The following is a 22,712-nucleotide window of genomic DNA, read 5'->3' as shown; positions in this document are numbered from 1 at the left end:
CAGTGGCAGACAGCGGTCGATTAAGGCACTTAGTGGTTTAAAGATTTTAATGAGCCAGTCTAGTGTCAATAAAGAAAAGACAAGTCTGGTTATGAACTGGTCACATAAAAAAAGCCAGGGAACTACTTGGTGCTCAAGCTCATCTCTGAATAACACTTTTTCGTTTCTGAAACAGCATGAAATAATTATATTTCAATCTCAAATTGAGATGTTGTGGGCACATGACTTGTTTGCAGATATTTACACGTGTCTACAGTGGTTGAATGTACACACAGAAAGCACACAACCAGTAAACCAGAGTAAAACGTTTATTGTTGAAAAAATATCAACTCAGCACTCAGCAGTACAACCCTCTCACAGTGTCAACAATGACATCACAACACAAAAGCTCAATCTCCCTCTCTGCTGCCAGCTTCATATTTATTAGATCAAATTTCATCTGAGATCCTGGAAGACTTTTCTCTCACAGCAGTTACTTGAAAAAAAAAACCCTGACAAGAGCCGTTTGCATACATTTTCACTCATGAACTCCCCCATTAGCAGTGACCTTTCCTGCTACCCCGTTGACTGCTGTGTCTCTCCCTCCGTTGGGTTTTGAAACAACATCGGCCCAGGTTCCTTTGCTCTTAAGCACTGACGGGCTCACAGAGATGTCACCGGCTCCATTTATGGCACCATTGACCTCAACCGGCTGTGATTTCATCTCCCCATTCACTATGTTGCTGTTTACGCTACTCTGTGAGCTGTTCCCAGCTTCCTGTCCTGCAGCCCCGGCCTCTGACTCTGCATCCTCTGTCTTGCCCTCAGAATCTGCTCTGTCACTGTCTCCTGCATCTACATCTGTTTTCTCCTCGCGCCCGTTCGCCTGCACCACGTGACCATTGACTACCGCTGTGGCGGCATTCTTCATCAAGGTCTCTTCCACTGGCAGCTCCCGTTGGCCCTCGTTGGTATTCTCCGCCGCTGGGCTTCCTCCGTTCTCTGCTTCCTTCCTGCTTCCTGCTTCTTGATCTGAGCTTTTACCTTCTCCATTCACAGTCTGTGAGGCGATGAGCTCGTCGCTCACTAGGAATCCCAGTTCTTTTGCCACTGCCGCCTTTAGCTCTTTGTGTTTCTTCCTATACTCCTGGAGCCCGTCTCTACAAAAACAAGTAATTGATGAGTGGCTTCTTACAGCACACTATTGAAATGTGCAGACATTCTCAGTTGTGTTCGGAAGTGATGAGTTGAGATTTTAGTGTACGATTCTCTGCAGTTTCTTGTACATTGTGTTAAGTTTAAAACACATTTTTTTACATTTTTGTTACAGAAATAACAGCTTATTTAAAAATCGTTTAAATTTTGCTTCAAGTTATAAATCATTAAGTGGTTTTAAATGTCAGAATTTTATTCATATATTGATGTCATATATATATTGGCTTTATTTTGTATATTTTTCAACATGGAAAAGGTTGGCACCAAAACATCCATGAGAATAGTACGTTCATGCTACGTACTATTAAATATCTATTGAACAATATATTGATTTCAGATTTTTAAAGATCAAGATATCAGTGTCAGCTTAAAATTGAATATTGTTCAAGTTTCATTTCAACACAACGCTTTAACAAGTTTTATGCTTGAGAATATTTACCTGTAGGTGATGCTTTTGATCCCAGTCAACAGGGCCATTTGCTCCAGCACAGTGGCACGCGTGGGACTTAGATCCTGAGGACAGAGAGAACCGGGACATCAGTAAACCCACTTATTCTCCTTTTTATGGCTGAAACAGGTTAATAGTGTCAGAGACTGGACATACCTCCACAGTCGGCTCCGTGCACTCAGCTCCTGCCTGTCTGAGAGAGCGCTCCACCTTCACCGCTTGCTTGGTTATAGTGCACAGAAACTCTTTGCTGCAGCGGGACTGAGGATGGTCCTCTCCAAACTGAAAGAGAAAATAACCGTAAGATAACATGCACACGCAATCAATCTTACGCAGGTGCAGCTCTCACATGCTAATATACTGACCATGGAGGTAAAAGCAATGAGAGCCTCTTTCTCGTGGCTCATAGCACTCCTGTAGTCTCCCTTGCTGCACATCCACTGGGCCAACAGCTGCTGACTGCACGGACAAGAAACCAAGCAGGCATTTGAGAGGATTTTAGAAAACAGGGACAACATAGATTACCCTCATTTTTATAGAAGATACGAGTTCTATAAATGGCGTCTTACGTGAGAGCAGTGTGCAGATGTGCAGGGCCGAAGAATGAGGTGTTGAGCCTGAGGGCGTTCTTTAAGAACTTCCCTCTCTGATCTCCACTCAGCACCAACCCGAGACAGCTCTGGTAGAAAACAACGAGAGGGTGGCCATTGTTGGAAAAGAGAAAATGGTTTATAAAAGATGTTTAAAGTCCTTTTTTGTTGGCGCTTGTTGTAACCTACGTCCAGTGTTGCAGTGTAGGGATGGTCCTCTCCGTGGACTGTTAGCATTAGCAGACGAGCTCTGAGGAGACACTTCTGGGCCAGGGCATCCTCCCCTCCAGCAAACACATACACGCCCAAGAGAGCCTGCACATAACAGGAAAATAATAGTAATCACACTACATAAAACCCCTACAGAAAGTTGTACTAGTGGACCCATGGGGGTGCAATCTATCGCAAAGTGACCGCTGGTTCTATTTTAAACTGCGGTACTTGTGTAGCTGTACTCACATATTGGTGGATAGTGTTTGGATGGTCAAAGCCAAGCACTCTCTCACTGATGACCACTGCCTTCAACTGGACACTGCGAGCCTTGAGAGCACAGAAAGTCACCGCAATCACATTAATTTATTAACAACTTCATGGATATTATTAATTACAGTTGATTCGTTAGCATACAAAATCGACACAGACAGTTTGGTCTTTTTATTTGGTTCTTTGAGTTGCTGCAAAACGTGTGAATGTAGCTGCATCCAGTTGTGGCGCAGTGATCCTACCTCAGCTGCCTTGCCCTGCTTAAAGGACACCTTGGCCAACAGGCTGTGGCAATAACAGGCCTCAATGTGCAGGTCATCACACACCCGACCGAACAAGTAGGTTGCTTCCTTCAGGTGCTCATGGGCCTGATCCAGCAGACCTGCAGTTGGGAAGCACACAAAAATGTTACGCCTTTATTTTCTATGTTATTCTAAAACACCCATGAAGCACAACGATTTCAGGTATATGAATAAATGAATCGGCTTCAAGGACTCACCCTTCTGAATGAAGTTCTGTGCAGCTCGATATGCTTTGGAAGCATCCACGGTGGGCATGTGAACATGCTTGACCACAGGGAAGATGTTGAGGATGTCGTCTGGACCAATGGGAGCTTTATTTTGGTTGTCAAGGATGTAGTCTCTCAGTCTCAACTGGTGAAGACACAGGAATTAGAAATTCCAAATTCTCTGGAACTGAGCAATTTCTCAGTCTAGAACATTATTAATATACTGTATGTGTGTTTCAGTTGTGGCAGAAGTCTGTTACCTGCACTCCAGTCTTTAAACAGAACTCTCTGAGCAGGGAGAGCTTCTGAAGGCCGTAGTGCTCCACCAGGTGGTTTGGACCAGGGCTATCAAATAGAAATGAAAGCTATTCTAACACTGTAACTCTGAGCCATCGTGTAACACACAAAGGCTTTGTCCTCACCCGAGGCTGTCGGAGATGTTATACGTCTCCGCGGCATCCTGGCAGACCAGGTTCCACAGCTCGGCCCCTGCGAGCATGCTCCAGGGCGTGCTTTCAGACGCCCCAGTCCCTCGGCCACGTCGCTTGGACTTCTTTTTGGTATCGTCACATACAGCCACGGGCGTGAAGTGAGGCACCAGCAGGCAGCACAGGAAATGACTGACAGCTGCAGAGAGACTCGGCACGTCCACACCCTGCAAAGACATGATCCAAAGCTGCAGTTCAGTCCTTCTGCTGCACACACCTGGAGAAGGAAGGAACGCTGTGCACAGAATGCAGTCTAGTACCTGGAGGAAACTGTTGAACACTCTTCTGGCTGAGCGAGTGAAGATTTCCCCAATGACCAATCTCTGTTTAAGAAGAAAAGAAGATGTTACAAGAGCAATTGCATCATCAAGACTAATTTGAACTACTTTATTAATCAAACACACCATTATATGCCTCAGGCAGTCCTTGTGTTGTGATTGGCTGATGGTGGTGATTACATGGCCCAGATATCTCAGGTTGATGCCTCGTTGGTGTAGCGCCTGTTTTAGAGAGACTCCATCCATTGGCGCCTCATTGCTTTGTCGACAAAACTCCAGCTGCATACACACACACACACACACACACACACACACACACACACACACACACACACACACACACACACACACACACACACACACACACACACACACACACACACACACACACACACACACACACACACACACACACACACACACACACACACACAAATGGTGAGGTGTTGGCATGTTTGGTGTAAATGCGTGTGTTTGTGTGCATATTGTGGTACCGTGTGTAAACACTTACAAAGTCTGGTATCTGATGTGTGATGATGAAAGCAGCAGCTTCCCTCAATAACCTCTCCTGCAGCTTCATTGACTTAGTTTCCCCAGGAGGGAAGGATACTTCTAAACGAAACACACAAGACAAATTTCAGATTATTATAAAGCACAAGATAGGACTTTTGTGCGGTTGTGTGTATGTAGTTCCCTGTGGTACCTGGAGAGAATACACTTGGGTTAAAGCGCATCTCAAAGATGATGTCGCTGATTGAGCCCACTTCTTTACAAGCAACTCGGACTGCCTGAGTGGCTCGAGAATCACCTGCAAGTAAATGAAAACTTAAACAACGGGCATGGCGTTAACACAAATGTAGCTATAAAGGTCATCTACTAAAACCATGTCTTACAAGCTGTTGCACATTCTTCAAAGCCTCCATTTGCGTCCAACGTCTCCCTGACACACTGAGTGAACTGGCAATGCCTTAACAAAGAAAAAATGAAACCTCAACTTGACGGAAAACCTTTTAAAATTGAGTTCAATTAGTTTTTATGTATAGCTTACTTGTGCTGGATGAAGGCCTGCACCAGCTCTGGCCTCAGTCGACAGAGTCCGTGGGTGAAGCTCCTTGGAAGCCCGGAGACTGAGTGATAATTCTCTGGCCAACCCTCTTTTAAACAGCCCCCCTTCTCCTTTTCTTCCCCAGTGCTTGTTTTACTCTCCTCTTCTTCAGGGACTGTCTGGCTTTCTGTCTCCACTTCTGTGCAGAAGTTGGCATCAGCTGGGAAGGTCCTGAACACATCCAGTATGTAGTACCTGCCATCAGCGCCCAACAATCCCTGGGCGTCCACCGAGGTGAACAGTGGTACTTTGTGATCGTTGGGCCCCACAACAACGTGTCTCTGGAGAGAGAGACATTTGGCCGCGTGAGCCAAGCGCTCTAGGAGCCGTCTGCGATGAGGGGACTCTTGGGGTCCTGCGGTCACCCCGTACAGCAAGCCTCTACAGAGGAACAAATAAAATTAGCAGATTAAGAAACACAAATACTTTTGCCTCACGGTGGGTTGTTGAATAAGGGGTTGACTACCTTGAGGCAGGAGTAGTTGCCTGGTCCTGTTCTGAGGCCTCCAAACCAGGGGCCAGGCCCTGAGCAGATAGACGCATTCCTCTGTAGTCTACGATGGCTGTAGGTAGAGTGTGCAGCCCCTGCAACCCCTCAATGTCACTGTAGGCCTGAACTCCTTTAAGCTCCAGCCTCTGAGCAGCCCTGCAAGTAGAAGATGACGTAACGTTTGAGTAACCAGTGAGAACATCCATGTTGTTCTGAAAGTGAAAGTTGATCCTTGACGCCATAAAACAACATACACACTGGAGAACCAACGGTGTAACTTCTACAGTATCATAAAACATGTTGTTTGCTCGCACCTGCGACCTCGGTCCCCTCCAAAGATCGCACTAGCAGCCCCTTGGCTCATGAACAGGCCGCCCCACAGGAAAGCTGGGTCCTCTGGGTTTCCATTCACAGGCTCCGCAAAGCCATCTACAATAGTTTCTGCCCCCTGCATCACAGCCCTAACAAATGCGCTGTTAACCTGGACAAAAGAAAAAAAAGGTACAAATGAAGATTACAAGGCGACAAGTTGAAATCAGGTGATGAAAGTCTTGTTAAATGAGACCTGTTTTTCTCGGTTACCTGGAGCAGAGCCCTGTCCCTCTGAAGCCTTTCCTCCAGGCTGCCTAGTGGAAGATCTCTGGCAGCTTGCAACTCCTCATTCCAGTCTGGAGCCTACACATATCACGCATCGTTACACATCCCTGCCAACAGCAAGCTACCCAATAAATACCAACAAAAAAAATGACGCTGCGTTGTAAATAACCTGTGTTGCAGGCTGTTCTTCCACTCCCAGTCGGCTGAAGTTGTTTTTATGGGAGCGAGAGGCGCAGGAGGGCCCGAGCCAGCTCAGGGTGTGGTAAGGAGTCGGCATTCGTTCTACTGGAGGTAACTGGGACCTGACGAAAGCAAAGTTAACATCATCAGTTACTATGATCGTTTCAAGATTTTAATTGGAAACCCCACCGTTCCTGGATTCTGGCAAAACACTGTAGTGACCATGGCCCTTTAATGTGGAGGTAGTAATGTACCTATTCTTGAGCGTGGTCAAAGTTTGTTTGAAGGCCGGGCTGATGTGACACAGCAGGTCGGTGAAGTTGTGACAGACTGGGGAAGACTGCGCCGGACGAGGATCAAACACTTCTTCTGTAGATCTGAGATGAAGAAAAGGGAAGAGAAAAACATTGATAATCAAACTGAAACATTGATTTAGTTCATTTATACTTCAGTTTACTCAAACAAGCACCTATCATTTGTATTTCGAAAACACGTTTTACAATAAGTCATTGCAACCATGATGGGAAATTCAAATATCTTTACCTATTGAGGAAGAACCCTTTGGGAAAGGATGTGATTTCACACCGTCGCCCCTCCATTGTCACCACGGTGATGTACAGGAAGTCTCCCTGCAGCTTCCTGTGTCCTGGCGCCGGGTTCCAACAGCTGAGACACAAGTCTCTCAGGTAGCTGGGGGACTAACGAGACAGAAGGAAGGCCACACAGAGTCAACGTGTCTGTTTAAATGAGGCCTGGCCTGGTGTGAAACAAGGTTCCGGTAGACCGCGTACCTCTGGTTGGGAGCTGTGTGGTAGCAGGGCCATGAGGGGTCTCTCTGAGGAACCAGGGAGCAGGTACTCAGGGGGAGCCCAATCGGGTTTGGTTGCTTCCGGTTTTGTGTTGCTCAACGAGCGTTTCAGGCTCTTTCCATTTAGTAAGTTGGAATCTGCACAGGTATAAAAGTAATATTTTCAGTATAAGCCTGTTTGTCAATTGTGTATCTTTGGATTACCCTTTTGTCCAGGTGTACCGTGTGTGTACCTGGTGTTTGTGTGAGTGTCTCCAGTATGCTTGGTGAGCGTCCTTCTCTCAGTGCATCCTGAGGTCCAGGTGCTCTCAGCAGCTCGAGCACACGAGCCAGATGGAGTCGGGCTGAGAGGGCGGTGTAGGGTTCTACAAAGACAAGTGGCTGTGTTTTAGAGATTGCACTGGCCTTCATGAAACTGTGCATGCTCAGGGAAAATACTCTACTCTAGGATATGATGATCACCTTAAAATCATATGTTGTAGTTCACATTTTTAATAGAACATTGGGTAATAATTAATCAATGATGCATACACTGATCTGCCAGGATATAGACCGCACATAGTAACAGACTGGCTTCAAAATAGTTTGTTTCAGTATTTTAACAGCTAGCTGGTAGGAAACCAAATAATTGTTTGGCACACACTTGTTATCCCTGCAACTATAAACCTTGTTATGATGACTTAGAAAAAGGTGAGTCAGCTATTTACAATCAGGTGAGACTTCAGTGTGTGTGAAAAGAAAAGCATGATGGAAATATGGACTGAATTATGTCATTCCAGTCTACCATTAGTTATTACAACATACGTAAATGATGTGAGCTATGTAGAACCCCACTTGGACATGTAAGAGAATTTGGAGCACACAAGAGACTATTATTAGATTATTAATAAAACGCTCAAACTGCCTGAAGGTTCTAAGAACTGTTTCAAAACTTTATTAAAAAGATAGTATATACATGTTGAGAATGCGGTTATGCTATTAAGTTCATGCAAAATAAAGCTTACACACAGACTCATTGGGGAAAAGCGTGCTTAAAATTTAGATTGACGAGGAAGCTGAACTAAAAGAGAAGGTTTTAAAAACTCACCTTCCACCAGGCGCAGGACGGCTCCTGGTTTAAGCCCCTTAAGGCTTTGCAGTTCGGCCAGCGGATCCAAAGTCGTTCCAGCGAGTGCCAGCGACAAGTTGGAACGTGGAAAAACGTCATCCCTCAAAAGCAGAGTCATTACTGCATCTTGAACAAGCCAAAATCCACGGACCTACAAAGACACAGGATTTAACATAGCAAGTAATGACAAAATAGAGATTATTAAACAGTCTGTTCTCTTTGAGAATACCTTCTCCAAAACTGTTGGTTTTTCTAACAGAGCAGAGAGAAAAACATCTTAGTACCTGTAGCTCAAATGGCTCTACTCCGGCTCCCTGGATCTTAACAGGGAACGATGAGTCCTCGTGTTGCTTATTGCCAACAGCATCATTTCCACTAATTAGGCTTGTGACATCTGTTTAAAGAAGAAACAAAACTTAGTGAGGATAACCACAAACCACTGCATTGGACAGGCAAATAGTTTAGTTTGTTTTCCGGCCTTTTGCTCATTACAAGCTGGCATAGTTCCCACTGGGAACAGCTTTATACCTGCGAGACTGTAAAAAAGCATGAATAAATGAGAATAGTTTCTCGATGAGAATCAGACAGGAACGCTAATCTCCTCTTAAATTATCATGAGCTGAAGTGAAGAGCGTTTGAGTGGAACTGCCTACGGGTTTGAGTAAATTAATGCGAGTAACTGTCAGAGGCAAAGTGGGGCGTGTCTGCCCTTTTTACAAACATGCAAGGAACGAGAAGGAGGGCGAGTCCAAGCATGCTTACACACCTACAATGTGAATAAACCTGTTGTTTTTGCCTACTAGCCTTAATGTCATCGCTGGGTGATGGAACAACCACACCCAGGGTTGACATGAGGAGAAGAATGCTGAAAAACAAATACCACCAAACCTTAAGCCGGGCAGCAGAGCATGTTGCAGTCACGGATGCCTGCACATATTATACATACAACACCTCTGTCGTGTACGCAGCTTTTTTTTGCACTCATCTATGAAGAAAATCCCCAGATCTTGCTGTCAATTTGGGACTGCTTTACCACTGGAAAGCAGCCAGAAAATAGCTATTCTGTTCACAATTGGTTGAAAGGAGGTTCCTCCTCTCTGCAGGATTGGATTAGCTTCTTGCCTTTGGGGATGGCTGCCTTACTACAACCGAAGAAAACGCCATTTCGCAGCAATGCCAAGATTACATTGGCAGATCTTTCTGAGGTTAACTTTGACCATGTAACTGATTTTAGGGTCCGGGACCCCTAGGGGTCTGTGGCACTTCGCCAGGGTGTCTCTATCAAGTTTGCCGATTCAAATCATTTTTTAATTATATCTGGAGAGAAAAAATGAATACATCCAATTTCTCAATCCATTATATATTTTAAGTATTAGAACCAGATTAAAAGTAAATAAAAAGTAATCTAAAGTTGATAGAATATCATCTTTCAAAGAGGCTACATCAAATTATTCCAAGCGACATACGTGAAGCGGATCTTGTGTGTATATTCTCTATCTGGGAAGATGCTGAAAAACAATGTGACAGAATTCCTATTCTATAGGAAATATATTAATTTTAAATGCAGTTATCCTGTCAATCCTACTGTCGCAGAAGATTCAAAGGCTCAATGCAATTCCACCTGAAGACAGGCAGGCTTTATTATTGTGAGGTAAATAAAATGGTTGCAAAAGATTTTAAAAAATAATTAATTAAGCTAATGTGTGTGTGTGTTTTCCTTAAATGGTCATGAACACGAACAGGGTGATTTCTCGTGGCATAAGTGCGTTTCAATGCATTTGCTATAAAACTTTTAAGGGCGGAGCAGATTGAAAAGTTGGTAGAAGAACAGCACCAGCCATGTTCTGGGCAGCAGTGCAGTGCTAAATGTCCCACCTTCCTCACATTCCCCAGCGGGGAAAGAATGAAGCATAGAGTGCAGCAACAGGAAAGACACATAAACATCAGCGGATCAGATAATAAAAACACATTGCAGGGTTTCCTCACCAGCCTTGGACGGATTCCTCCCTCCTCTCCTCACTTTGTCCTTCATGGCTACACGTTGTAGTTTTTCCTGAGCTTTTTTTTTTCCTCCTCTGAGCCGCTTCAAAGTCTCGCTTCAAGGGGCCGAAGCAGAGCGCGAGGAGCCGAGCGAGGGAGCAGAATCGAGAGGAATGTTAAGAGAGCCCAGCTGAGTGAAAGTAAATGGCTGTCTGTTCAAAATTGTGAATCCTTCCCCTCTCCGTGAGGCAAACTCGTTCAAGCTTATCTGTTCCCTCTGACTAACAAAAGCCACACCCTCTCATTGCTCCACACAGGCTCAGTGCGCTCTCACACTCTGTTGGACTGGGTGTGTCCGTGAAACCACTGCAGGACTTTTGACAAAAGGTGTCTCATGTAAATCATGTCATAAGACAGAAGACTTTTCAGTGAATTTATGTATCCATGGTTTCATCGAAACAGAGGGACGTACGCCGTGGACTTGACTCTAATCCAAAATCAAGGGGTTCCTTATTCGTGCATCTCTTTTTTTGCAGCTGCAAATACCACAACAGTAAACTTTCCACAAATGGGTGTGTCGATGCGGTTGTAGAGGCCTGCATTGTGAAATGTCACACATATCTCAGTTCAAAGCAATCATTAACATTCCTGCGATAAGTTTTAGCCTTATAGGTGTAAGTTGGCATTCCCCAGGCTTCTTCTCTGCGGAATATTCACCACCAAAAAATGAAACATGCAACGGAAAAACATGCTATTGAAACTCCTTGTTGTATCCATCACCTGCATACAATCCGTTATATCATTGGTAGGTAACAAGAATGACATTTGGAGTTATCTCCTGCACACAAAAAAATATTGATTTGAAAAAAAAGTTATATACAGACGTCATTTACCGTCAACTACATGGATTACGTAGACATTTTGTACGTTTCCCGTGTTGTCATGGCAAAAAAATACAATTAGAAAAATCATACAAAATTCGTGACGTCAGCTTCGTATTTGGGGGCGGCGACCTGGTGGTGCTGTGGTTGCTTGATGTTGCCTTCACGTGTTCCTGGTAAATATGACTTTTAGGCAGGAAGATTTGGTTATTTTACACTATTCCCGATGTTTTCAAAAATTCTTTGATTCATCCGACGCAAAACTACTGTCTTAAAGTGAAATACCGATCTACATTTTTTTGGGGGGGGGGGGGGGTCAATGTATTAGTAATATTCCTTCAATAGAACGTATTTCACTGTCTAATCGCCACATTTTGAGAAATCGGGCTTCAAAGAAAACTTTCGTCGCAATGACATCGTTGTTCTCCACTTTGTTGTTGCACACTTGCACATTTTTCCGTCATTATTATTATTTATTGTTGTTTTTTAATGCAGCCAAGGGTCATAATGCTCATATTTCCGAAAGCCCCGTAAGCACCGAGCGTCTGACAGGAGTCCGTCCTTGGCGAGCGGAGCCAGACTCCTCGAGCGAACAAACAAACACGAGCCCTGTGCGCCTCACTGTGTGTGAAGTCGGTGAGTTGTGTGTCCTCCGTTGTGTGTTACTGCGTTAGTGCTAACACGTTAGAAACACCAACAGAGTGTGAAGACGGAAACCTCAGCCGGTTAGCTTTCCCTAACTCAGCTAACGTAACGTTAGCTAGCAGGACGCTCAGCCGATGTTGACGTGAAGTTGGCCTCGAGGATGCAACGTTATTTGTTTTGAAATACAAGTATAACGAGCAACATCCGTTAGCATTCGACCGCGTTAATAAATCCGCCTTAACTAACGCTAACTGTTATGTCACGTTATTAGTTATGATGGTGTTTTAAAACGTCTCATTTCTTGTGTCATTACAGGTGCTGTGTTTGTTCCCCCCGTCCCCACCGTAAGAGGTTCGGGGTCAGGTCAGGTCTAATGTCACACAGTTCCAGTGAAGAGGGGGGTCTCTCTCAGGCTGCCCCGGGTGTCAACACCCAAGAACTGTTGGACAACTCCACTGAGTCTGTGGCAACACCTCGGGATCAGGTGAGGTGAATGGTTTTTGCATATGCGTTTAACTTGTTTATCGAAGTCTGTTTCTGCACCACGATTGGGGTGAAGGTTACTCATGGTTAAGAAATGTTTATTATGAAGGAGCTATTGGAGAAATTGATATGGAATCATTGACGTCTGTTGTCTGAAAACACATTTTGGAATCTATGGTGAACAAAGGTCCAGTGTGAGCTGTCCGATATCATCATTTACACAGACCGTGCACTGTCAATTTGTTATCGGCTATACTAAAGATTACTTTGAGTCATATCGTCACTCCTCATTGATCATCCGCAAGTGGTCCGAAAGTTACTTGGGACCTAGTTGTTGTCTAATCTTCAATTGTTTTTGTTGTTGTTTTGGACTAGGTTGAGCTGTGATCACTGAAAATTCTACCGTCTGTAAATTTGACAGAGGCAAATATAGTGACACCGTGTACAGATTCAAGGGAATGGAAGTGAATAAATACTATCACATGTGTGTTAGACACTCTTTTCAAATGGAAAAACTGTAACTCTAGATTTTCCGCTTGATGTTGCAACAAACTGCAGTTATGATAGGACACATTGTGACACGCTTCAGGGTCATGTTTTATCAAATGAAATGCTTGTTTAAAAGAATAAATTGACAACTTCCAAATTCTATTATTTATTTTTAGTAAGGATGGTCCATTCACAATTTACTCTAAATGTACTAAAACCACACAACACAGCAAAAGATTTTTCCCAAAGGACTTCCCTCTGATGAACACTTGACCAGATAACCTTTATCTGCACTTACACATAAAGTGTTGTCATTGTTGTGGATGTTGTGCAAGTTTGTTCTGGTTCTAAAAGACTTCTATCGACACCTACCATGAGCATATTTCACTGTAAATGGGATTGCTGATTTGACATTTGTGTCGTCTGTGGGTGTTTATTGTTGTGTCAAGCCGTAACGTAACTTGTAGAGGGGGAGAGAATGAAACAGGGCTTTGTGCGGATGGCCAACGCCCCCCCCCCCCCCCCCCCCCAATCCTTTCCTGTCAAATTGTTCTTTGTCTCATTGTCTGAAGTTCCGCAACAGGAGCTTAGAAGAAGGACGGTCGGACGTCCTTGATTACTTATTCTAGGAGCTACAGAGACATCAATGCTGCTGACAAGAAGAAGACATATTGATTGAACATCGTTTTTCTCCAGGTTCCACCGGCAGTGGAAGAGGCCTCTCCTTCTTCCACCTCCTCCTTTGAGATGATCGACATGGAGTCGGGCCCTGCCCCTTATCAAGAAGTGCAGCCTCACTGGTTCTTCTGTCGACGGGCCGATGACAACACCTCCTGGCTTCCTTTTAGCAGACAAGACTCTGACAAACTAGAGAATGCCAGCTACACTGGTAAGCAAGTCTATATACTTTGTTGTGTGTAGTTGTTTTTCAGGTGGTACAATGTACAGAGCCATTTTCTTTAGTTCATTGAATATTTACTGTGGATTTTCAATCCTACACATTCCCCTCATGCCTGTACTGTGTAGTGGGAGACCGGGAGGATGAGGTGGTGATAGCTGTAGAGGGAGAGCGGTATGACGTACATGTCAAGGAGAGGAAGCGCTACGCTGTGTACTGGGAGCAAGGCCCCACTGAAGTACGCCGCTGTACCTGGTTCTATAAAGGAGACAAAGACATCAGGTTCATGCCTTACCCTGAGGACTTCAGTGAGCGTCTGGAGGTAGTCCGTCACCATCACACTGCTCATTGCTGAAACATGGCCTGTTTTCTTATCCGGTTTCCTTCAATTCCTTCAAATCTCCTCCTTCAATTTTTAAGGAGGCCTTTATGATATCAGTGACCTTGAATGAATGGAAAAGAAAAGTGGTGTCTCCCAACGGAGAGACTGTCATCTTACACAATCCCAAGGTTTTTAAAATACATTACTATGTGCACTATAATTAAATACATCACAAAGTTACACCATGACCTTTGTAGTTTATTTCAAATGATTTTTTTCAAATGAATTTACATTGTACTTCCTTTAGATTAATCTCCTCTTTCATTTTCATGTTCCTCTCAGCTTATGGTGCAGTATCAGCCAATAGGATTGCAGGATGAGTGGATCTCCTCCCCCAGTGAGCAGACACGTCCTCGAACAGTCAAGAGGGGAGTGAACAACATCTCTGTAGAAATACCTGTTGGTATGTGTGTGTCTGTGTGTGTACTGGTAGGAAATTCTCTAGAATACATGCCATGGTTTCAAATTTCTTTGTGTGTCTTTGTCAGGGGAACCAGAGAAGGTGGACCACCTTGTCTTTATGGTCCATGGCATCGGCCCTGCATGCGACTTGCGCTTCAGATCCATCATACAGTGCGGTAAGTGAAGTTGCTGTGTAGTGTGTGTGTTGGGATCTTTACATGTGTGTGTTTGTAAGACTCTCTTCCTTCTTGTCTCTCCAGTAAATGACTTCAGGAGTGCTTCACTGTCCCTCCTGTCCTCTCATTACAAGCGTGCTGAGCAGGATGGCCAAATAGGCAGAGTGGAGTTCCTCCCAGTCAACTGGCACAGCGCTCTACACGGGGACGCCACTGGTGTGGACGAGTAAGTATAGAGAGAGCTACACAAAGCAAACCAAACAACATCCTGCTTTGGTACAATGCTACGTTGTTTGTCTCCTGTACTTGCAGAAAATGTGTCAAGTCTTCCCTCCCTCCCCCACTCCAGGGACATCCAGAGGATAACTCTACCCAGCATCAGCAGGCTGAGACATTTCACCAACGACACGCTGCTGGACCTGTTTTTCTATAATAGTCCCACCTACTGCCAGACGATAGTGGACACGGTGGCCTCAGAGATCAACATGCTCCACACCCTCTTTAAGAAGAGGCACGCAGACTTTAATGGGGCTGTGTCTGTAGTGGGCCACAGCTTGGGTAAGACATGTTCAAACAAATAAACACAGTCACAAGTCATTAAGATGATGTATTTAAACTTTTGTTTCTCAGGTTCGCTTATTCTGTTTGATCTGCTAACCAATCAAAGGAATGGATCCAGAAAGGCCAGAGAGGCTGTAAGTTGGCATTCATAGTAAAATACATCTCCAGCATACAGATACAGAAATTGCCATTTTCTAGCTATGGTGTACCTTTCTTCCATTTCTCCCTCGCTGTGCTCTAGGTGCCCTCGGGGAAGCCCTTCGATCTGAACTGTGACACACTGCAGCAGACTTTGAGCAGACTTGGCCTACAGCAGTACCTCGATACACTTCAGGCAGAAAACCTAGACCTTGAGACACTGGTAATAAACATAAACACACATAATGAATATGCAAACTTAATCAGAGTTATCAGGTTCTGAATTTTTTCTCAATTTTTGTTCCTCCCTGCCACTGTGGCAAGGTACCTAGTATTATTACCGCCTACTTAATTCTTTTGTCTGTGAAACCTCGTAACGCTTTAGAATTGCAAGAACTGAGTCAGTGTTACCAGATAGAAGAAATTTGGAAAATTTCATGTAACCTTAATCCCTGACTATTTCTAGCTCAAGATTAGCTTGAAAAAAATATTTCTTAATATATGCAAAACCTGCTACAGGGGTAATTAATTTAATGTCACGTTTGATCATTTGTAAAAATAAAATTATTGATCTTCTCTTTTAGGCTCTTTGCCAAGATGGGGATCTCAAAGATTTAGGAATTCCTCTTGGACCTCGGAAGAAAATCCTGGACTATGTACGGAAGAAATCTCTTTCACAGGTCAGCCTGAAACTTTACTTTACTGTTTGGTAACATTACAATGCTTTTTCAAAATATGTTTCTTGGTTCCAGTGTTGTGGGGTTTTCCCTATAAAAGATCCAAATGAGAAGCTATATCGAGTGGCTACAGATCTGATATTATTTGAATTACTTATTATTTCTTTCGATCTGAATAAGGCTTTTAAGACAGGGGAAGTACATCTGCCAGAAGGGTTGCAAGTTCCACCTCAAATGACCAGTAACGCTGATGGGAACCATTCTTCAGGATTCACAATGCAGCAGTCCCAGTTCCACAGGGCGCAGTCTGTCACCAGTGCTGTAGACTACGAGTACTTTGACGTCGGCATCGGACAGGTACCACACACGGTCACAGACACAAGCAGTTGTGCTTGGGAGCACTAGTAGATGAAAGCTTTAATGCATCACCTTACTGCTTCTCTCCTCCTCCTGCTTGCCTGGACAGACCAATGGAGGCATAGCCAAGGGACAGGTGTGTCTCACATAGTGTCCCCATGCTCTCAGGCTTTGTCCGTAGGTCTCTATGATCTCTCAGTGCCTGGGGTCTCTTTTCACATAGTCTGGTCTGTTCAGGAAAAAGTCAAGGCGACTGGAATTATATTGATTATTCTATGGGCAATGGGGTTTCCATGGCAAAATCACAATAAGCCAAGATGATTGAAGGCACCATCTTTATCCCATTGACACATGCAACCCAATATCACAGTGTGTCTGTGCTCATCACGTCCTGCATGAATGGTCAGAGCCCTTTACCTGCTGTCACACTCCCTGAATGTCGTCTTAATGTCATAAAATATCGTTTAAGTGTTAAATGTAAATGCGGTTGTGCACCAGAGGGATTGTGTCATCCCTCTGAATAGCTGTGTTTTCTTGCATCTAACATGTTTTACGACCCCATCTTCTCTCCCCAGGTATCCATTGATTACCCACAGCTGGCTTTTCATCCTCAAACATTTTTCGCTTTTGGCTCTCCTATTGGAATGTTCCTGACTGTTCGTGGGCTCAAACACATTGATCCCAACTACAGCTTCCCGACCTGCAAGAGCTTTTACAACATCTACCATCCTGTGAGTAATCAGATATTTAATGCATCTTAATATGCATCAAAAATAACAGTAGGCAACTTCACTCACACATCCGTTGATCAATCCCATTCGCGCAGACACACAAACACCCACACATCCTCCTCCGATGCAGCTGCAGCAATGAATCAACACAATAAAGAGAATTATTATCCCAGGTTTTGCCACTGTGTATTTAAACAAAAGTTTGTACACTTTAATATTCACATTTGCTTCAAATTACAAACCATGTTGAATTCAACTTTTTTGGTTCATCTATTACGGTCAATTCTTCCTCTTCACTTCTGTGTAGTATGACCCTGTGGCATATCGGTTAGAGCCCATGATTGTAACTGAGGTGGATCTGGAACCCATGCTGATCCCTCATCATAAAGGCCGAAAGAGAATGCACCTGGGTATGTCTTTCACTTTGTCTTTATGCAAAGATATTTTTGTGAGGGCTTTTGCGTAGTAGACTTAATGATGATCTCTGTGTCTCTTTGTCTCATAGAACTAAAGGACAGCTTTACCCGTATGAGCATGGATTTGAAGAACAATGTTTTGGGATCGTTAAGGACGGCATGGCAGTCCTTTTCCAGGATACCAGTGGCTGCACTACCTCCGGTGGATGAAGGAGACGCTACAAGCGAGGGAAACCTTGAAACCCATGAAACCCAGGGTAGAAAGAACGCTTTTTTTTTTTTTGTGTATGTGTGCCAACGTGTGTCTAACCCGGTCTCCTCTCCCCCTCTCTGCATGCTGCCAAACTCCCCTCTTATACTCTCTGGCGGTTGGTACTGGTTCCCTCACCTTTTACCATTTTGTCTTTTGAACATCAGCCTCAGCGGCAGTTACTTCTTCTGCTAAGAGAGAAGAGAAAAGTGCTGATTTTTGGACTAAAATAATGGAGTGGCCCAGGGCCCTTCATAAACATTACTTCCAAGGTAAGCCAGGGTGGTAACTTGGCTACAATATCTGTAAAAAACAGGTTTTATACTTTTTTTATACGTTTTTACTTTAAAACCACAAGCCCATATTCTTGGGTTACATTTAACTTCCATGGTTTGAATCTGGAAAATAAACATGCACAAAAGAGGCTGAACAAAATATTTTCATTAACCGTTTGATGGTTAAAACTATGCTGCAATACCAAAGGAATTCATAGGTTAAAAAAAACACTGTCAATTAAGGTGGTTTACTTTGTCTTAACGGCTCCTCCACAAAGATAAAATGTTATGTAGTGCATATTGTTTATACTGCCCTGCTCGTCCTTCCTCCTTCTTCCATGCCTAACTGCACCGCTACTGCTACACATCTTATCTTCAAAATGCTGCTTTTGGGCCCTTCTGTCCTATAACAACACAGACTGCTTTAGCAACTGGCCCATGGCCCATTCTCACGAACAAGGACTCGTAGCTTTTATTTTACAACCCTTACAACCTCCCACTGTTGTATTAGGTATAGTGGTATACGATCCCAAACACCCTACCTTACGATAATGTAACATAGTACACAGTGGACACAGTACAATATCACTTCAAGTCTTTTTTTTTTTAATTGAAAGGCAATAAATGCAAAGGTAGAAAATATGATCAGCCAGCAAAGTCCAAAGTTCATCAGAGGGGCATAAGGTTTTTGTCAAGAGCCCTAAATCCCTCTTAAAACAACAATACATTTGTAACATACCAACAGACACTCCTCACAAAACCAACCCATCTTGCTAACATCTACTCAACCTCATACTTGAACCCATGATTGACTCTACAAACACACAAAACCTGTCAAAGGCCACAAGTTGACACACCTATGTTACATTGATATTGTAGACATATATTCAGTACTAATTAAAAAATGTTTTACCTTTTTTAAAAGCATTTATACTTGTTTTCTTAACAATACCAAACTCTGACCCTTTGTTGTTGTAATTTCCATAAAGTATATTCAGCATCTAGACACTCTTCTTTCCCATCCATTATGTGATGTGTTCTGGTTCTACCAAGACGTCTGAGTCAAACCGCTGCATGCTAATGTATTTCTTCTGTTGCCGGCCTGCAAAGCCTCATATTTTGTGTATTCTGTTGCAGCAGGAGTGTGCGACGAGGCGGAGTCCTCAGGGTCAGCAGAGCAGACGGAGCAGCCTGAGATTAAAGTGGGGATGTTGAATGGAGGCCGAAGGATCGACTACGTACTTCAGGAAAAACCTATCGAGAGCTTCAACGAGTACCTGTTTGCCATTCAGTCTCATCTGTGTTACTGGTGAGTCGTGCATACATGTGGACCACAGTTATTTGTGATTTTCTTCTCTTTGTTGTATCCCATTTTACATCCTTGATGCTTAAAATAAATGATGTTCTTACCTCTTCCTGTCTACTAGGGAATCTGAGGATACTGCTCTCCTGCTGCTGAAGGAGATCTACGACAAGCAAGGTGTGGCCATGGAACAGTCACAGCAGTAACTTGCTTTGAAGCAATGACATTAACATAAAGGTGAACAGAATAAAGGACCGCTAACAGAGCCAGGGGCCGCACAGTCTTCTTCCAAGATGCCTTACCGTCTGGGTGCCCCGGCCTCCCCTTTCTTGAAGTTGGAGGGCAATTGGTTCCAGTCAGGTGACCTTGGTTCAGATGCAACAGTTTGCCTTCAATTGAAGGAGTGGTAGCTGTTTTTTGGTGCCTAAACTTGCAGGACTGGCTTTTGTGTCTAACAGTTCTTTCAAATCCATCCAAACATCACTGTCATGATCCTGGACGCAGCTGGTCTTTTGTGAGTCATTCTTTATTTTACTTTAACTTTGCACTTTCGCTTGCCCACTAGTGTTGATATATTATGCCTCAAGCTGAATCTGAATGATATGGAAAAAATAATTATCATGATCAACCGCAGACACACACCGTACTTTATGAAGAAAAAAAACCCCATCAAGTATAATATCTACCATATAAGTTTACAAACTGGCCATCAAAGCTGGTATTTCTACGCATTTGATTGACAATAATCATATAGTATATGTCCCTAAGTATAATTTAAATAGAATTTAAAATCTATATGTAATAAATACGATTTTATGTTATTCCCAGCCCTATGCATAGCCTCCAAAAATCAGAAATGTAGCTGTACAGTTAACTATAAGTGCGTTTTACAGGGCACCTCTTTCTGACCCTTTTAAACCTAAAACTGTCTTGAACAACAAAGCCCTTTGTCAGAAAAATGTGAGTCCGTAGCTTTATAAATAAGCAGGTCCACTGGTTTAATTTAGTTCACTATGAAATGTTTAGGTTCTTAAGGGAAATGAAGGTTGATATTTTGTCTTCGAGCAGCTATATTTTGTTTCGGTCCAACTGAAGGCCACTTGAAACGTGGCGCTGCTACTTATATAATTGTGCAATATAATAATAATGTTCTTTTACATTTCGCCGATGTAATGAAGCACTGATGCTGTCATTAAAAGGGAATTTAATTTCCCTTCCTGTGATATTTTTCTTTCACTTGCCGCATGTATTTGATTTTGATCATATCTAAACCTGTTTCTGAAAGAAGGGATCAAAATTTAGATTTTTGACAGAAATGAGTTGAAGCCGGTTCTTAAAAGGACAAGCTGGTCATCTTTCTAAAGTGTGTGTGTGTGTTGTGTGCATGAGATAGTATGTTTATAAACTGTTAAGGAACCAGTTTCACTCTTTCCTCCCCAAGGTCTGTGCCAGTCCTCCTCCATCATATTTGACTCAAAATGTATTGTTCTGCAATTACAGCAGCATTTTCTTTATTCTAAAATATGGCATTGATTTAAATACAGAATCTAATGTTTCTATCATCTAGAGGCCAAATGGCTCATGTTTGTCTTTGTAGCAAGATGACATAAAGTAATGTTCTGTATTGCGGGCCCTCCTTTGCTTTGTTAGAGCAGGGTCTCTCAACATTTTCAGGTCCTGACCCGATGCTTGTCCAGAAATAATCATAATTCTCATCAACCGAGCAATAACAGATCTTGAAATCCTATGCATTTCATATCAAGATCATAATACATAAACTATATAAAAGTTTTAAAGCATATCAATTTATTTTATAAAATAAAGATATCAAACATATCAATGGCCTAAAAACCACAAATCTGCCACATGCGGTCTAGATTACAAAGTTGAGAGACTGAACTTGACTTTGACAAATTACTCCTCATCCTTTCTGTCAGGGCACACCACCAAATCTCTGCCCCCTCTTTGCAACATCCGCACAATACACAAATGAACCTAATAGGCTTGTTTATTTTTCTTCCTTCAGAAATGCACTGAATAGTTCACTATTAAGCTGTACTTTCCTTGAACTTCACCCGTCTGTCGTTTTCAGTCTGTTGTTGAACGGATCTTAATGGTCCGTGCCCCTCTTTCTTGCCATGTCTGTTTATTTTCTGAGTGCATACCAAATATGGTACATGTTTTGCGTGCCATAATAAAAAACTAAAATCGTCAAGTGATGTCTTGTAAATATGTAATCATTATATTATATTTGCATGGATTAAACTGTCAGCAGTCTATAAAATACTTTTTGTATAATGAAGACTATTACATTTTGTAATCTAAGTTGTTTACATTATACTAGTTCCGTACTGCTACATACTTTTCTGAATACTTCTTTCACATGAAGCAATGTACATTAACTGTAAATTACCGTAATCAAGTCACATTTCTAATATATTTACATCACGACTTTCTACTTCATTAAATTATAGGTATCCTTAGTACTTCCACTGCAGAGCTTTAGTTGCTACTAGATACTACGCAAGTAAGATTAATCGATCAACACGTATATATTTTATAAATCTCTAAACCCAAAATCCAACCGTAACGTTGCTTATCTCAGTCAGCGGCGGTTGGCTGCGCTGGCTGGTCACTGCGCATGCGCTGTCGTATGGAAACACAGCATCGCTCACAGTGGCAGATTTCACGAACAATCCGGGACAACAAACACGAGGCAAGTTGAGCTCGTGCGCATACTTTTCAATGTGAAGCTATATACTGCGATTAATTGTTAATGTATGACCGTTAATGTATAACCGTTAATGTAACGTTAAAGCGCGGACGTTACTCTGGCAACTGGCCGGAGGAACGTTAACGGTCAAAGGGGCTGAACTTTCCTCTCGCTTGAAAAGTCACATATTTATACAATCAGTCACGGCACATGGTTTGCTAAATGCCGTTTGTGAATTAAATGTGACGTGAAGGTCTTTCAGAAATGAGGGACCTCGACAGAGAGGCTCGTGTGATTCATCTCAGCGGGAGGAAGTTATGCACATAAGCCTCCCGGTAGTTCTCAAGGCCTCTCTCTGCTGTGAGAGACTGGGGGTGGGGGGGTGAAACTCCATTTATACAATCATTACGGAATAACGGACCAATGGCGTCCCGTTACATTTCTGGTTAGACATGTCTTTACCTCAAAAGACCATTAAGCCCTTTCTCATCAAGTGATGCTGACTGTGTTGTTTGACCTGATTTTAAGCGTGGACCTTTATTTGGTGACGGGGTTAGAAGTCAAAATGCAGTCGTTTTCTCAGGAAATGAATGTATGCAAAGAAGCTGAGCTCTGACCGTCTGCAAGTTTGTGTGTGTGTGTGTGTGTGTTGTCATGCTAAACCTCCAGCAGGTAGTG

The 22,712-nt window shown here is 43.1% G+C and overlaps 2 protein-coding genes across 8 annotated transcripts; one reads left to right on the top strand and one right to left on the bottom strand.

Moving 5' to 3' along the window:
- Window positions 1-294: 294 nt before the first annotated feature.
- Window positions 295-10,611, bottom strand: si:ch211-166a6.5 (clustered mitochondria protein homolog). Its single transcript, XM_037482181.2, has 28 exons — window positions 10,264-10,611; window positions 8,562-8,671; window positions 8,257-8,428; window positions 7,403-7,534; window positions 7,153-7,307; window positions 6,905-7,059; window positions 6,616-6,738; window positions 6,351-6,483; window positions 6,167-6,259; window positions 5,899-6,065; window positions 5,561-5,740; window positions 5,038-5,475; window positions 4,883-4,956; window positions 4,693-4,797; window positions 4,501-4,601; window positions 4,116-4,268; window positions 3,972-4,034; window positions 3,646-3,878; window positions 3,484-3,568; window positions 3,215-3,368; window positions 2,958-3,097; window positions 2,692-2,772; window positions 2,422-2,547; window positions 2,212-2,321; window positions 2,008-2,101; window positions 1,799-1,924; window positions 1,634-1,707; window positions 295-1,139 (listed from the first exon to the last, which is right to left on the bottom strand). Exons 1-28 carry the CDS (start codon window positions 10,307-10,309, stop codon window positions 518-520), a joined length of 4,245 nt encoding a protein of 1,414 aa, XP_037338078.1. The 5' UTR covers window positions 10,310-10,611; the 3' UTR covers window positions 295-517.
- A 1,039-nt stretch (window positions 10,612-11,650) lies between these two features.
- ddhd2 (DDHD domain containing 2) lies at window positions 11,651-21,536 on the top strand. 7 transcript variants are annotated; one of them, XM_037482183.2, is made up of 20 exons: window positions 11,651-11,774; window positions 12,099-12,267; window positions 13,452-13,644; window positions 13,782-13,975; window positions 14,074-14,163; window positions 14,318-14,438; window positions 14,524-14,613; window positions 14,698-14,839; window positions 14,963-15,171; window positions 15,244-15,308; window positions 15,416-15,535; window positions 15,897-15,992; window positions 16,170-16,346; window positions 16,456-16,482; window positions 16,922-17,077; window positions 17,385-17,487; window positions 17,583-17,750; window positions 17,911-18,015; window positions 19,156-19,327; window positions 19,446-21,536. In XM_037482183.2, the coding sequence occupies exons 2-20, from the start codon at window positions 12,157-12,159 to the stop codon at window positions 19,525-19,527; spliced, it is 2,421 nt and encodes an 806-aa protein (XP_037338080.1). In that variant the 5' UTR covers window positions 11,651-11,774; window positions 12,099-12,156; the 3' UTR covers window positions 19,528-21,536. The 7 variants fall into 7 exon arrangements, with proteins under 7 accessions (XP_037338080.1, XP_037338079.1, XP_037338081.1 ...); XM_037482182.2 differs by lacking the exon at window positions 17,911-18,015 and having other exon boundaries at window positions 17,583-17,861; window positions 19,159-19,327; XM_037482189.2 differs by lacking the exon at window positions 16,456-16,482 and having other exon boundaries at window positions 11,654-11,774.
- The last annotated feature ends 1,176 nt before the right edge of the window (window positions 21,537-22,712 follow it).

The sequence above is a fragment of the Pungitius pungitius genome, chromosome 5 (assembly GCF_949316345.1).
Source record: "Pungitius pungitius chromosome 5, fPunPun2.1, whole genome shotgun sequence".
Taxonomy (NCBI): Eukaryota; Metazoa; Chordata; class Actinopteri; order Perciformes; family Gasterosteidae; genus Pungitius; species Pungitius pungitius.
Note: the sequence above shows the minus strand (reverse complement) of the source record. Positions and strands in the feature narration are given on the sequence as shown.